Source organism: Sander vitreus, chromosome 13 (genome assembly GCF_031162955.1).
Source record: "Sander vitreus isolate 19-12246 chromosome 13, sanVit1, whole genome shotgun sequence".
NCBI classification, from domain to species: Eukaryota; Metazoa; Chordata; class Actinopteri; order Perciformes; family Percidae; genus Sander; species Sander vitreus.
This window is the reverse complement of record NC_135867.1, coordinates 20,436,240-20,450,705: the sequence shown is the minus strand read 5'-3', so window position 1 is coordinate 20,450,705 and position 14,466 is coordinate 20,436,240. Positions and strand designations below refer to the sequence as shown.

The 14,466-nt window shown below is 39.2% G+C and overlaps 1 protein-coding gene across 1 annotated transcript; it reads left to right on the top strand.

The window, feature by feature from the left end:
* Positions 1-2,968: 2,968 nt before the first annotated feature.
* Positions 2,969-9,280, top strand: LOC144527857 (T-box transcription factor TBX2b-like). Its single transcript, XM_078266153.1, has 7 exons — positions 2,969-3,327; positions 3,737-4,004; positions 4,184-4,330; positions 4,657-4,733; positions 4,836-4,999; positions 6,175-6,683; positions 8,891-9,280. The coding sequence occupies exons 1-7, from the start codon at positions 2,969-2,971 to the stop codon at positions 9,278-9,280; spliced, it is 1,914 nt and encodes a 637-aa protein (XP_078122279.1).
* Positions 9,281-14,466: the final 5,186 nt, after the last annotated feature.

Sequence of the window (14,466 nt, the reverse complement as noted above, 5' to 3'; positions counted from 1 at the left end):
ACATGTGATTCATATGTAATGGAAAATAAATAGAGTCAGAGGGTATGAATATCCTTCCTGCACATAGAAAAAGATACTCATAATTTAATCCACAAAAAAAGCCTTTTTGTGGTAATCAGACTCCCAGCTTTAAAAGCGACACTGCATCTAGACCTTACAGTCAGGATAAACAGATCCATGTGTTGTGTCTATTATGTTACCAATATGATGTCATGATTCAAACGAGACACCACAGAGCCCTGACAACATTTAAGGTAACTGGTCTTTAGACCTCTCTGCTCGGCCTTAAGTCCACAGTCCAAGTTATCTTCCTGTCCTCTTCTTCCCGTTTGTCACGTGAGAGTGCTCTCCAACCTTCAGATGTGATATGTATTTTACTGGCTTGTCCTTAGGATGACTTGCCAGAAACCCTCAGTGGCCTAACATTCTTTTGAATTTGTCCCAGGTGTGGACTTTGACCAGAGAGGTGAAATTCATGCACCATCACTCAGATTGATTGCCTCCTTCCTGTTCTGGTGCTTCTCTCAAGCCGCCGGCTGGAGTTGCACCAGAGAGAAACGGTGGAATATATAGACCATCCCTCTCAGTAGAGATGAGTGAGGAAAAGCAGACCCAATCACTGCCACTCCCTCTTCAACCCCACACTTGTTTCAGTGTTGTCAATGGCTGTGTTCGAAAGGCAACCTCATGCACGCCACTTCTGTGAAAATCTCCACAAAGGAATGGAGAATTATGTCTTCCCATCCGTCTACTCTCGATCATGAACTCCTCTCATGGATTTGTTGACAAATTATTACCCTTGACGATCTCGGGAGCCATTCATCATTCGTGGGACCTGTGAGGTCACTTCCTATCCTGAGCCTTTTCCTGCCTTGTAACTGTCAAGCAGCACTCCACTTCACCTTGCACTCATTGCTCAGCCCTTTGGTACAGCAAAGAGAAAAACAGCAGACTTTTTATTATTATTTCTAGTCTATGGGACCAATTAAAAGTTAACAATCATTATTCAATACATTTAAAAGAGTTCTATGTTCTGCTTGAACTTTGAAGTGACAGTACAACAACAACAGATTATGTTACATGGAACCTTTTCTCCAAGATTCTGTAAATTAACAAACTGCCGTCCCTAACATCATTATTATCAGTCATTCTTAAAGAATAATAAGCATGTGTTGTCTTCATGTCTCTCTGTATGATTATTATCAATACGTTTTTGTGTGTAATATTGTACTTTTTTTATACATTTTAAAGACAGAAAAATAAAGATGCAAACATGTTTTAAATGAATGCAAGCAAACTAAGTTATGATATTAATTTAATCAGTGTGTATTGCTGACTTACTTTACAGGCCTGAGAATCAGCTGTGTGTGCGTGTGCGAGAGAGAGAGAGAGAGAGAGAGAGAGAGAGAGAGAGAGAGAGAGAGAGAGAGAGAGTGTGTTAAGGATATTCTCTGCTTCAATTATGTCAACCAGGGAAAAATATGAATAAAAAGCCCAACTTGATCAAGATCAACTACAAATATCATGTCAATAAAGCATTTAATATTATAAGTGAACCTAGTGAATCGCCTAATAAAAGCTATTCTAGGCTACATCAGATTCATAAAATAATAAATGGAAGAATTATTGAAAAACCTTTCAGTCTAAATTAGTTCAGAGTGGTCTACTACAACAAGGGAGATTACAAAAATTAAACTGGCTCAGTAAATAAAATAAAAAGCTCTTATTCACGTCATCACTGAGCCAAATTGACCCAGGTTTTATCAGACAATTGCTGCTTTCATTTAGATCCTTGGATTAGACTAATGTTTATTTCTTAACTCAGGTTGTCTCCTGTTCACAAAAGCTAAAGCAGTGTAGCCTGAAGGCTGCACTGGAAATAAAACTGGAGCAGGCAACTTGAGGATTTGGAGAACTGCCTAAATGTGAAGTGACAGGAGAGAGAGCTCTTGGCTCTTTGTGGGACGCCAAAAAACTGGCGCCGAGTCCGTCCTAATTAACAGATCCATGAATTCCCACTTCATCAAAATCCTTGGGTGTTTTCAAAAGATGGATACGTAAATCACGTCAGTCAGCGACGCACTAGAAGAATCTAAGTTTTTAGAGTAACCATTCATTTCAATTCAGACACAATTCGAGGAGGTTTTCACATGACATTTGGGGGGAAACAACACGATGATCATCACCTTGATAATAATAATAATAATAATAATAATAATAATAATAATAATAATAATAGATTATTATTATTAGTGAGTCTTAAGTCAATTAAGACATAGGCTAACTAAATATAAAATATAGGCTAAAATATAGTCATCGCTAACGTTAAGCTAAGGCATACTACTACTACAGCAACAACAACAACAACAACAACAATAATAATAATAATAATAATAATAATAAAATAATACAAATTACAAGTATTATTCTCATTCTTATAACTATTACTATAACGTTATAACAACTACAACAACAACATTCTGAAAGTAATTTAATTATGATTCATTCATGCTGTATAAGCCACTAACATGTCTATACTCTGAGAGGTTGAAACCACGCCCCGCCTCTGTAATTGGTCCGGAAAATGAAGCCTGTCAAAGATATTTGGCTTATTAGTGTAAGGCCGGGGCAGACAGAAGTGTGACAGTGTAAACACCATCTCAATGACTCTCTCTGTCTTCACTACTCGGTGCCACTGCAGTTTTTACAGGGTCTGAACAAGCTTTGCGCACGCATGGTCCCAAAGTAAGCTGCCCTCTCCATGGTGGATCTACCAGCGGATAGGGTACATAAAGGACCATCCTTGCCTTTGACAAAGTAACGTTATCTTGATATTTCTGAAAATTTGCATTCCCTCCTTTGATCTCTCTTTCATGCTACAAAACTCACAAACTCTTAAAACGGTTTGTTGCAATTCAGCAAGCGGACAGAGACTTTATAGTAGCGAGCTGTCAGATCGGATGCCCTGATGAGAGATCCAGTTGACACAGCGGCTGCCATGGCTTACCATTCTTTCCAAGCTCATCGACCAGGTGCCTTGACCTTGTCAGCCTTCTTTACCGCCGCTCAGCCCTCGTTTTTCCCTGCAGCGTTGGCTTTCCCAGACGTCGCCCCCCTGTCCGAGCCTGTGTCGGAGCAGGCTGCCCCTGATGCGGGGATGCACGCAGCTCTGGGACGCCAGCAGCAGCCAATTCAGCCGCGCGCCTTGAAAAGTGTGCAGCCAGAAGAATGGCTCGACGATGACCCGAAAGTCACACTGGAGTCAAAGAATTTATGGAAAGAATTTCACAAAATGGGAACTGAGATGGTTATAACAAAATCAGGAAGGTACGTGAACTACAATGTGCATATTGGCTGCAAATTAAATCTATGAAAGTCATTACCGGGACATAGGCATGGGTTTGAAATGCCATCATTTTATTATCCAATAGGCTATACAAATATTATTATTATGGGATCGGTTTTAGCGGTCATGTCTGTTGTGTGTTGTTAAGAAGCCAATATTGGTCGGGCCCCTTAGTTTCAGGGCTCCAGTTCAATCCTTGCTCAATTACTAGCCTATTGCAGCCTATAATAGCTACACATTTTAAATTCCCACTCTGATCAGACCTAAAAACTTCCAAACTGATCTTTTATATTAACGAAATAAATGTTTCAAAGTGACAATTGGAAGCTCCTTGTAAAAAGTCCAAATTAAAGTGTCTAACATCGGTGTTTCGTTAATTCTCTGCAAAAGGAGGATGTTTCCAGCTTTCAAAGTGCGGGTAAACGGGCTGGTTGAAACAGCAAAATATATCCTGCTGATGGACATCGTCGCTGTTGATGAGTGCCGGTACAAGTTTCACAACTCCCGCTGGGTGGTGGCTGGAAAAGCTGACCCGGAGATGCCAAAGCGCATGTACATCCACCCAGACAGCCCGTCCAAAGGAGAGCAGTGGATGAGCAAGCCCGTCGCTTTTCATAAATTCAAACTCACAAATAATATTTCGGACAAGCATGGATTTGTAAGTAGCAATAATACGAATTGTAATATCATATAGGCCTACTCATTGTTCTAAAAAGCTCATGTTCTAAAAAGTCAATATGACTACTTAAACAGTATTGTTCACAAATGTCATTTTAATTATGATTTGTAACCAGCCAACAAAATTCATTTTAGACTTTCTTTGTCTTTATTTTCCAGACAATTTTGAATTCAATGCATAAATACCAACCCAGATTCCATATTGTGAGAGCCAACGACATAATGAAGCTTCCGTACAGCACCTTCCGGACTTATGTTTTCCCGGAGACAGAGTTCATCGCAGTCACAGCGTATCAGAATGGAAAGGTAACCACCATCCTCCCCCTCCACACCCCTATGCATGCACAACAGACCTAATCTAGCCTACTCGCACGGGATGCACCTCGCAACGACTTTGACTTTGAATTTGAGAAAAACATGAGTCTGGTGCCTGTTGGGATGGTTTGGAAACTGGCAAACTGGTATTTTAGACTTATATGGCCTGAACATGATGCTCTAAAACTGGGCCCTCATTAGTGCCACATATGAGCTTTGTGAATACCGATGTAATAGACTACTCAGTTATCTTTCACTGTGCAAGTAGCTGTATTATTGCAGTGACTAACTTGCTGGTGTGTCTTTTTCTCCATAAGATTACACAGCTAAAAATCGACAACAACCCCTTTGCCAAAGGATTCAGAGACACAGGAAATGGGAAACGAGAAAAAAGGTAGGCAATATTTGTTTTGCTATCAGAATGCATCATAATGCTAAAGGACATACCGGTATGGATATATACATATTTAGACCGAATCTCACTTGTGATCCACAGGTATAAGCCTTTCACTATTTCTTCAATGCATGAGACCGAAAGCAAAGCGGACCGGGACTGTGCTGATTCTGATGACTCATGTGAACAACCCAGTACTAGTGATCCTTTTTATTCCCCTCGGGAGCTGGTGAGCAGCCCTCTGATGTTCACACCAACCTGTCAAGGTGGGTTAACTTACACTCTATTATGTCATTAAGCAGCCTTTATGGCAATGTTTATGAACCCACCGAGTTTTCTATAGGACAAAGTGTTTAGGACAAACAGAGACAGTGTTTAGGCTTCACTGATTTAGCATGTCATTATATTTTTAAACTCAGGATGGGCAGTTTACAAAAAAAGATCAACATTGATGCCGCAGATCCAGAGATATCATGTGTATTATTCCATTCTTCTTCCTTGTCCAAATCTGGCACCTACATTACCCAAAATGAAAACGGACCACCAATGTTTCGGTGGGGTAGGCTAATGTAGCCTAGCCACTAACTTCAAGCAGAGATGAGGAGCAGGTAACAGAGGTCTGGTAACCTTGCTTCTCTCTAACTCCCAGCCCCCAGATTTCTTTTATTGTCAAACTTATAGCCTTCAGACCCAAATAACGCTGACTCAAGTGACATCACTTGAGTCAGCGTTAATTTATCAGATTTCAAGCAGCTCCCTCTTAACACATACTTTTAAAATTAGCTTTCAACCACATATCATGGCTTTTTTTTGGGTTATGTTCTTTTTGTCCTTCTAAAGAATAAACTTTCAGTAATTAGATGGTCAACAAAACACAATACGTTTTACTAGTTTGGGAAGATGAGGTGTCCTGATTGAGTCATTCTCCTTGTCTTGCCTTTATTGGACAGCTGACAGACATAAGAAACATGGGGTAAAAAGAAGATGGGTATAAAATGCAACAAATGTCTCTGGATGGAATTAGACCTGGGACATTGCAGTTACATAATATGCATCTTTAACACTGGAGCACTAGGGAGGCAGTGAAGTGAGCAACACAAACATGGAGGGAAGTTCAGATGTAGATCTCAACCCCAATTTACTGCGTGACTCAATTTGGCAAAACAAAAATAGTTTGTTTTAATGAATCAACTGGCGCCTTGGGTTTAGTCACACGTAAACACTGTCTCATTCACGGCTCAAGATGTTCGCACTGAGTCATCTCTGTCCACCGTGTTCTGATAATACGCTACTAACAGGGCACAACTATGCTTGTCAAAAGCCCTGACGAAGACCGTTATTATTTTTTCTGATATTTTGGATTGCCTTCCTTCAGAACTATGCTTATTTTACTCTTAACTACAAATACATTTAACGAATATAATGATTTTTTTCCCCACAGATGAGAACAATATTGGAAGTGATTCAGATGTTGATCTACAAGACAAGGACATTGCTGAAGCCAGGACTGAACATGTGTCTACTTTGAGTCAGAAGAGCGAGGAACTACTGTGGAACGAGGCTGCTCACAGTAAGAGCGACGACAATCAGGATACAACAAAAGAGAGAACAATGTTTAGATCGTCAGATGTGTACTCTATGGAGATTGATTCTTCAAAAAGGCACATGAGCGAAACCAAAGATGGGGTCCTGCCTATGATGTTGCAAACACAGAGCTCGTCATCCCTCAGCGCTGGTCACCTTCAGACTTTGGATTTCTCGAGTGCGCACAGCCAACAGTTTCTTAAGCTTGGGGCACCTTTGTTGTTTCACCCGGGACAGTTGTCAGTTAAGCCGGAGGGTATGGGACATCTGTTGTCTTCTTTGCCTGGAGTAGAAAACGGAGGCCTGTCTTCTCAAAGCATCACCTCTCCATCTCCCTTCATGTTTCACCACATGCTGGCATCTCAGGTACGCTTCAGCAGGAGCATGCTATTCTAATATTACACATATTCTAATACACCAAGTGAACAGAGAATCCAAAGTGAATGGAATTCCATTGCTCCTCAAAGCACTTAAAAATTACATTGAACGTGTCTTTTAAAAAAAAAAGTCCTAGTTATTCAGGATAACCTTCAGGTCTCACTGTCAACAGTTTTAATTCACTTCTGGTGAAAACTGTTTGATGTAAGGTCTGTGGATTATCCATAATAGAGCATGTTTTGAGCACCATACGTGAAATTCCATTTATTGTGATGGCAGCAGAAACATCAGAGGTGATATATCTAGCCCCTCTGGGAAAAATAGAAATGATCTTTTTGTAATATGGGGCGAACCGACCCTTTACATTGTACTGTACATGTTTTAGTCCTGGATGAAGTAATGCTATCAGCCTCCAGCAAAAGCTATAAGATCATTCTCACGATGAGCTCCAACTAGGCTACTTCAAATTCAAGGCAGCATGTAGAAAAATTATAAAAGGCATTTTGTGTATATTGAGATTATTATACCATGACAACTGAGACAATAATACTAATATTACAATTATAATTACCTCATGGTTAATACAGTCACCAAATTGACCAATCAACCATTAAACAGGAAGTGCAGAAGTGTCTTAGTGACCTTCCTTTCAATATCTGATCTGAGAGAGTTTTTGAAGACATTTCATTTAATTATACATAACCCAAAAATGCATAACTCTACTGGACTGGATAACAAGAGATCTTATAATATTATAATATAACTCTACCTTCCTTCGTTCCTGACTTTTCTCTATAAACCACTCTCACAACTCAGACATGCAACCTGTGACGATGGGACCCAAACAGAAATGGCTTAGGAGTCACAAGCAGTTTGAGCAAAGGTCACTGTGCTTGTCTTACATCAACACATCCTTATACCTAAACAACATTATGGGCTAATTTTCAAGACTACCAAAACGACACATAGGACCATTCTATTAAAAGGATATTTCACCGTTGGAAAGACGAATATCTTTAAATTGGGTCACTTATGTAGTAGAAATGTGATTTTTTTTTTTTAAATTGGTGCCTTCTAGGCCGAGATAAGCCAGAAAATGTGTTTTTGGCTCATATGAATGAAAGACACCAAATCCCAGAATGCACTTGCTTCGCTGCTTTAGAGTCCACTCCCAAGCCACGCCTACCGTTTACAGACAGACAGTGAGACGGTCAACTCACTCAAGTGTGTTTTATTGTCATTTCAACCATATACACAAAACGTGTCACCGTGGCTCAATTGGTTACACAATTCAAATATATAAAAACAACATTAAATAAAAATGACATATGAAACAGGCTACATTTAGTACACACACATTAGGCTCCATAAAGTTCAGCTACCGCATACTAGCATTAGCGCTTGGTGGGCTGTAAACACAGAGTATGAACACAGCTGTAAATTTGAGTGTAATGTAGAATGGTCGGCATTTAACAGTCATAAACTACACCAGTAGTTAGCAGTTAGTTGGATACAAATCATCCCATTTCTGCACCAGTCCGTGTTAACACAGCCCACCTCCACTAGACTTACCCGGCGACAGAGTAGCAGGCCTGGTTGCTGGATAGTCCGGTACACTGTTGTTCAGCCATGTTTCCACAACAACAAAAACACAGCAGTCTCTGAACTCGCCTTGTTGAAGTTGGATGTAGTTCATGTGGTCGTAATCATGTGAAAGTTCTATTTAACTTAACAGTCACATTTTTGAAACCTACCTAGATAAACGTGAAATTGAACTAGTTGAGTTTAGGCAACAAAAATACTTAGTTAGGGTTAGTAAAACATCATGGATTGGCTTAAAATGAGTCATGTAAAACTACTTAAATGAGGATGTAACATGATGTCACGGACGTCATTGCATCACAAACTAAGGTCTATAAAACTCATAGGTAAAACTGACAGAATGACAGTTGACTTTTGGTTTCACATGGGACATGAACCCTGGTCTATACCAACCCCCCAACCGGTGTCCTTATGCGGTCTTTGGTGTTCATTTACTTTGTCACCTCAATTCCTCAATTTGCTCTCAAAACGTAATTGTGGATTGTTATAATCGAGCCATACGGTTGTTTTCTGGGTGAGGACAGTCTGGAAAATGTAGGAACACAGAAAATGTATGGTGTTAGTAAAATTAACAATTGTGTTCTTTTGTACAGGGACTCTCACTGTCACCCTTTGGAGGACTTTTCTCCTATCCATACGGCTACATGGCAGCACCAGCTCTCCCCACCTGTTCGGCAACCTCTACGCTGGCCAGAAACTGTTTCCGCAGCTCTCAGCCTTGGTGGCGTTTCAGCCCTTATCAGATCCCCAACTCTGTCAACTCAAGCCAAAACCTGTTCACAACCAGACCGCCTAGCAGTTCAAACTCCCAATCTACGGTATCCAAATCAGGGAGCAGACAGTCAAGTCCAGTGTCTGACAATCTGACAACCAAAGCCAAGCAGAAGATTGCTTCACCGAAAATCATTAAGTGTTCAGTTAATGAACTGCAAAACACACATAATCCAGTTACAGGACTTGATAAACGACTTCCTCCACAATAGACTATGTTGTTTGTGATCCTTCAAGTGGTGGATACTGTGTAACACAGACAAGATTACGTAGTTCCACATAATCACCTAAAATAAATATTTTGTCAGAAACTGCATGTGTTGCTGCTTTTGTCATTATCTCATCAATAAACCTGCCTAATAAACATTGATTTGGTGATTTGCAGGTCAAAAGACACTGATTTATGTTAACACTAATTATATTTAGGCCTACTATATTTCAGTGTGAAGCAGGTTTCTCACTACATGTTTAAATATAGTCATTTTAATGTTTTCGGAAAAAAAAACTGTTATATGCAACCTAGACGTCTGAAATCACTTTTTTAGCCAAATTTAGTCCAGTTTTAACATAGACTTCATGGTGTCTTTTGGTTTGTAAAAACACCAAATTGACGTTTACTGGAAGTTCTGAAAACTATTAAAAAGATGGTCATTGGAATTCATTTAGGGAAATCGAGCTATGCAAAACTCAATACCCAAAGTGAAATGCTATATAGAATGACAATAATATGCTTAAAATGTGAATAAAACATTTCTATTGCTTTATTGTGTACGATGGTGTATATATTTTGCTCATTTCACATCCTGTATAAAACATGGCTAATCAAAGCTTTTTGAGACTGAACACTGTAACTGTAACTGATCACTGTTCAACCTGCCATTCATATATGAGGAAATTGTAAACCCCCTGTTCACATTCTACCAAAGCAGCACTGTGGACTGGGATGGAAAACTCAGGATTCTTTTATTTTTTACCAGCACTTGTCTGCCAAATTATTCAGGTGAATTGTTTTTGCGTGTTTTTTTCACAATTTAAATAAAGATGTTCACATTTCATGCATGTTTATTATATATGGATGTAGTATTGTTGATGTCACATTGAACAATACATGTCCAGCTGTCTATTGTCAGAAAGAGGTGAGATATCACATTTCTTCTGCTGTCTCACCACAAGAAACATCTAAAACGGGTAATTCATGATAATTTATGATTGATTCATCCACACAAGCTAACCCAACCAAGTATAGTGCACTGTAATGAACGGTGCTACGGACAGAGGTAATTAAAGCTCCAGACTCTGAATGCTTAGCCTTTGTCTTTTTTTGGAACGCTTACATTTTGCATTAGTTTTAGTTTTTGCTTCATGTAAAGCTTCTCTACATTGCACTCTAAAAAAAATGTCTAAAAACACCTGCAATGTTCATCACTGCTCTTCGACTCCGGAATTCTAATTTACTGCGGTTATTTACAGCTTAGAGCAAAATAAAAAGGTTAATCCTTGATAACGCTAGACAAAGCTGAAAAATACAGACGCTCATCAGCAATCATTTGTCATTATTTTATGTTATAGACCAGCAAAGATCAATGTCTACACATGGACAAATGCATGTAGAATAGATGTATCAAGACTTGGACTGGATTCAAGAGCTGGATTCAATAAAGCCTGCTCCTCCGGTGCGTATCAGTGTCTGTCTGGATATTAGGCATAATTAGTTAATTTGACTAAATTAAGCTTTCTGTTTCATTTGTACTTCCAAATACTGTTTTGGCAAGATCAGCCCTTGCGGCTGGCCTGTCCTTTATTCTCCATGTTGGTTTCTGTTGTAGAAGTACTGTGTTTCCCTTCTTACCACATTACTCTGTAATTATTACTGTAATTATATACATGTAAATGTATTGTAAGGCAAATATTGTTGTGAACCTAATGATCTTAATTCTTAAGTAATGGTTTTGGAAAGCAATAGGATACACCTTGGCACTGCTGCTCCAGGAATCAATAATGACCATGTTATTCGTTAAATGTGACACAAAAGTATTTTTTTCTTTTCTGGAATAGCTGCTTAATTTGAATGTTTGTTGAAGCTTCACAGCAAGCTAAGAGTGGTTCTGTGCAACAGCTGCTGCTGCCATGCCCTTGGCCAAGGCAAATGGTGGCTGAGCAATAAAGGTGAATGAGCGAGTCTGCGGTCCTGTGCACTTCATTCCATATGCATGAGTGCAGGTCACTGCTTGCTAGGGCAATTCCCAAAACATCTCTGCTTGTGACAGCAAAGCTCCACTTGAGTTGCTAATCCGTCTGCTCGTACATCTGCTCACGCTGCACCGAAAAATACTTCTTCTAAATACATAAATGACATATAGTCATATAGTGATTCATATAGTCGATAGATTTTTTGAAATATTTCTCGGATGTTCAGAAGTGGATGACTTTTCCAAACAGTACAGCTTTCACACATATTTGTTTAACATATATGTTCATGCAAAGTGTGTACATAGTGTACATTGTGACAAAAGGTCATGCTCCTTTTGGATATAGAGGTTATAGTCCCCTCATGCAAACACATGTAGATAGCTGTATTCAAAAGAGATGGTTCACACTATACATTATTCACTATTGGACAGAGGCCAGAGTTCGGCATGACACATTATCACAATGGATACAGCAGGCTAACTTCTCTTCCGTCACATTCAGGCCATCACACAGAGTAATAGAAGGCCGCTAGTTGTCCTGATGATGTGACATCTATCTGCTTGACACCCGGCCCGGATGTGGCACCGAGTGTGAAGGAAGAACTTTCAAAGATAAAAAAACACTACATGGATGTATCAAGAAAGGTGGATACTACTGTTTTGCCTTTAAAAAAGACACACCTGTACAATTGTTGACACTTGAAATACCACTTAAGGTCAACTATTAAAAGCCATTATCTTCAAAACGTGTTTAAAGCCTAGAAAAGATCATTTTTGGTGTGATCCATGGAGCTGAAGAAAGAGACACTGTGTTGCACATGTTATGGGTTACACTAGAAGCAGAAAATTAGGAAGGAGGAAAACACTTTTTAGCTTATATGAGCAAATAACTTTGGGAAAAAAAGGGTTGCCACTTCGCAATACCATATTTAGTTCTCCTCAATACATGAGCGAGTGTTGTCTTTTGCCTTTAACTAAAACCACAAACTGAACAAAAACTCTAAAAACTAAATCAAACTAAATCTAACATGTAAGACTATGAGATTGTAATATTATCAACACTGATATCTTCACTTAGTTTGTTCCGTATGCCCTGCAAAATGAAAGAAAATTAGTTAGACTTCAAAAAATACATTGCTTAGCAATCATAATCCAATGGAATCAATTTAAAGACACTGTAGGCCTACCTCTTAAAAGTTAAATCTGTAGGCCGTATTTTCAAAAGAATGATTAATACATTTATCATCTAAACTATATTTGTGGTCGTTTTTGAAATACGACAAAATAACCAAGGCATGGCACTCCATACCAAAACTGTTCCTTTCTCATACTGTAGCTGCTAGTGCAAAAGGTCAGTCCGTCTCCCAGGAGGAAAATTGATCTGAAAGCCCTTCCCCTGTGCTGGGCTCCTTTCAAACCTCTATTGTGTGCATTTTCTCCTTGGCTGAGCGTAGCATTATACCGAAAGAACATCTCCACTGGCTCAAAAAATGTGGCGCGGAGGTCAACTGCAAAGTTTTGCAGATTGAAGACAACTTCTCCTTGCAGTGTGCTGGAGAGTTCTGGTGGTTGGGTGGGGGGGAGGAAAGGAGAGCTCTTCTCCTGTCAACAACACTATGCCTCACCCACTCATATTACCATAGGTGACGGGCAAGCAAAAGTATAGGTGTGGGACAGTTACCTCACATTGGATAGTCAGGGTGCAGAATACTAACCTAAACACTCATAGATAAGTTAATATTGCAACCATGGTGCTGCCCCTGTGTAATTTGATCCAGATTGTGTCAAGAGAGGCAATGCTTTCTAAGGTCTGGTAGAACTCAGATGGGTTTTTTAAATTAGTCATAATAATCCTTTAAACACACTGTCAAAGCAACATGATGCATAACGTATTCCTGGAAGAATACTCAGCATATTGGTGCTCTAAATTTCCTCTGAAATTAAGTGCTGGGACACAAATGTCAACACACATGGCTTAGAGACTAGATAATCATCTGTAGCATGCACTATGGATAATGCTCTTAACAGAGATATCATCTGAATGCCTGTGTTATCATTAATAAGACACTAGAGTGTGTCTTGCGGGGGGGCTTGATAGAGTACGGAACGGTGTGTAGATGCTTGACATATGAATAAGGGTTTATTACCAAATAGGCACTTACAAGGAATTTGCCTTGGTGTTTGATGCATAAAGTAAACATATTAAGAGGAAATAAAAAATAAAGGCAAAGTACTGCAACAGTCAAAAATATAAATATAGAATGAAGTTAAATAAAAATATGAAAAAGACTATAAATAATACTATGACAAATGTGTATATAGCTGTTTTACAATGGCAAAAGCAATTATATATATATAGCATATATCATTATCTCAGTTCTCTTGCTGAAAACAAGATACAAAAAAGTATATTCTATTTGTTAATGATGCAATATTAACCATATCCATAAGGCCACCATTTCAATTAAAACGATTTGACCTCTGCCTAATTTACTGTGTACTTAGAGGTGGCACATTACTGGACTCTGAAGCCATCTAGTGGATCACAATTGCAGTAACGCAGCATTTTTTTTTTTTAAACTATTCAAAGGGAGATTGCTCTACATTTTGATGGAAGTACTGGAATAAATTTAAATATTCACAGTTTATGGTTTCATTTCAACAGTTAGCTCACATCTTTAGTTCCCAATTACTTATCGACAGGTCTGAATCGGATTTGTTGTCTCTTAAGAACCCCTGCAGCTGAAAAAGTTAGGTTAACACGAAGCAGAAGTCGATCAAAGACGTCTTCTTTTCGTTCCTAAGTAGCCTGTGAAAATGTATTCTGAGTTCACGTCATCTTTAACGTGTGTGACTTCTCATTGCACTGATCTGATTTATGGCAGCATAGGGGGTGCTTTTGGAAGCTGCGCTGGTGCAGATACTTTCACAGGCGATGCCCTACTGATTAATTGTTGTCATAAATGCATGTTAGGAAGTGGAATTACGGCATGTACTTCATATATATTCGGCTTCAAGCACAGGCGATAAAAAAAAGACCTGAAACGGTGGAAGGTTTTATGAGAACAAAACACGTGAAATATCGTCCCTCCTGTTAAGAAATCAAAAAAACAACAAAATAACACATGCAGCACATGCACGAAACACGAAACGGGACAACCTCAAATTCCGCGACCCGCCCCTCCTATAACCGCCCATTAAATAGCTCT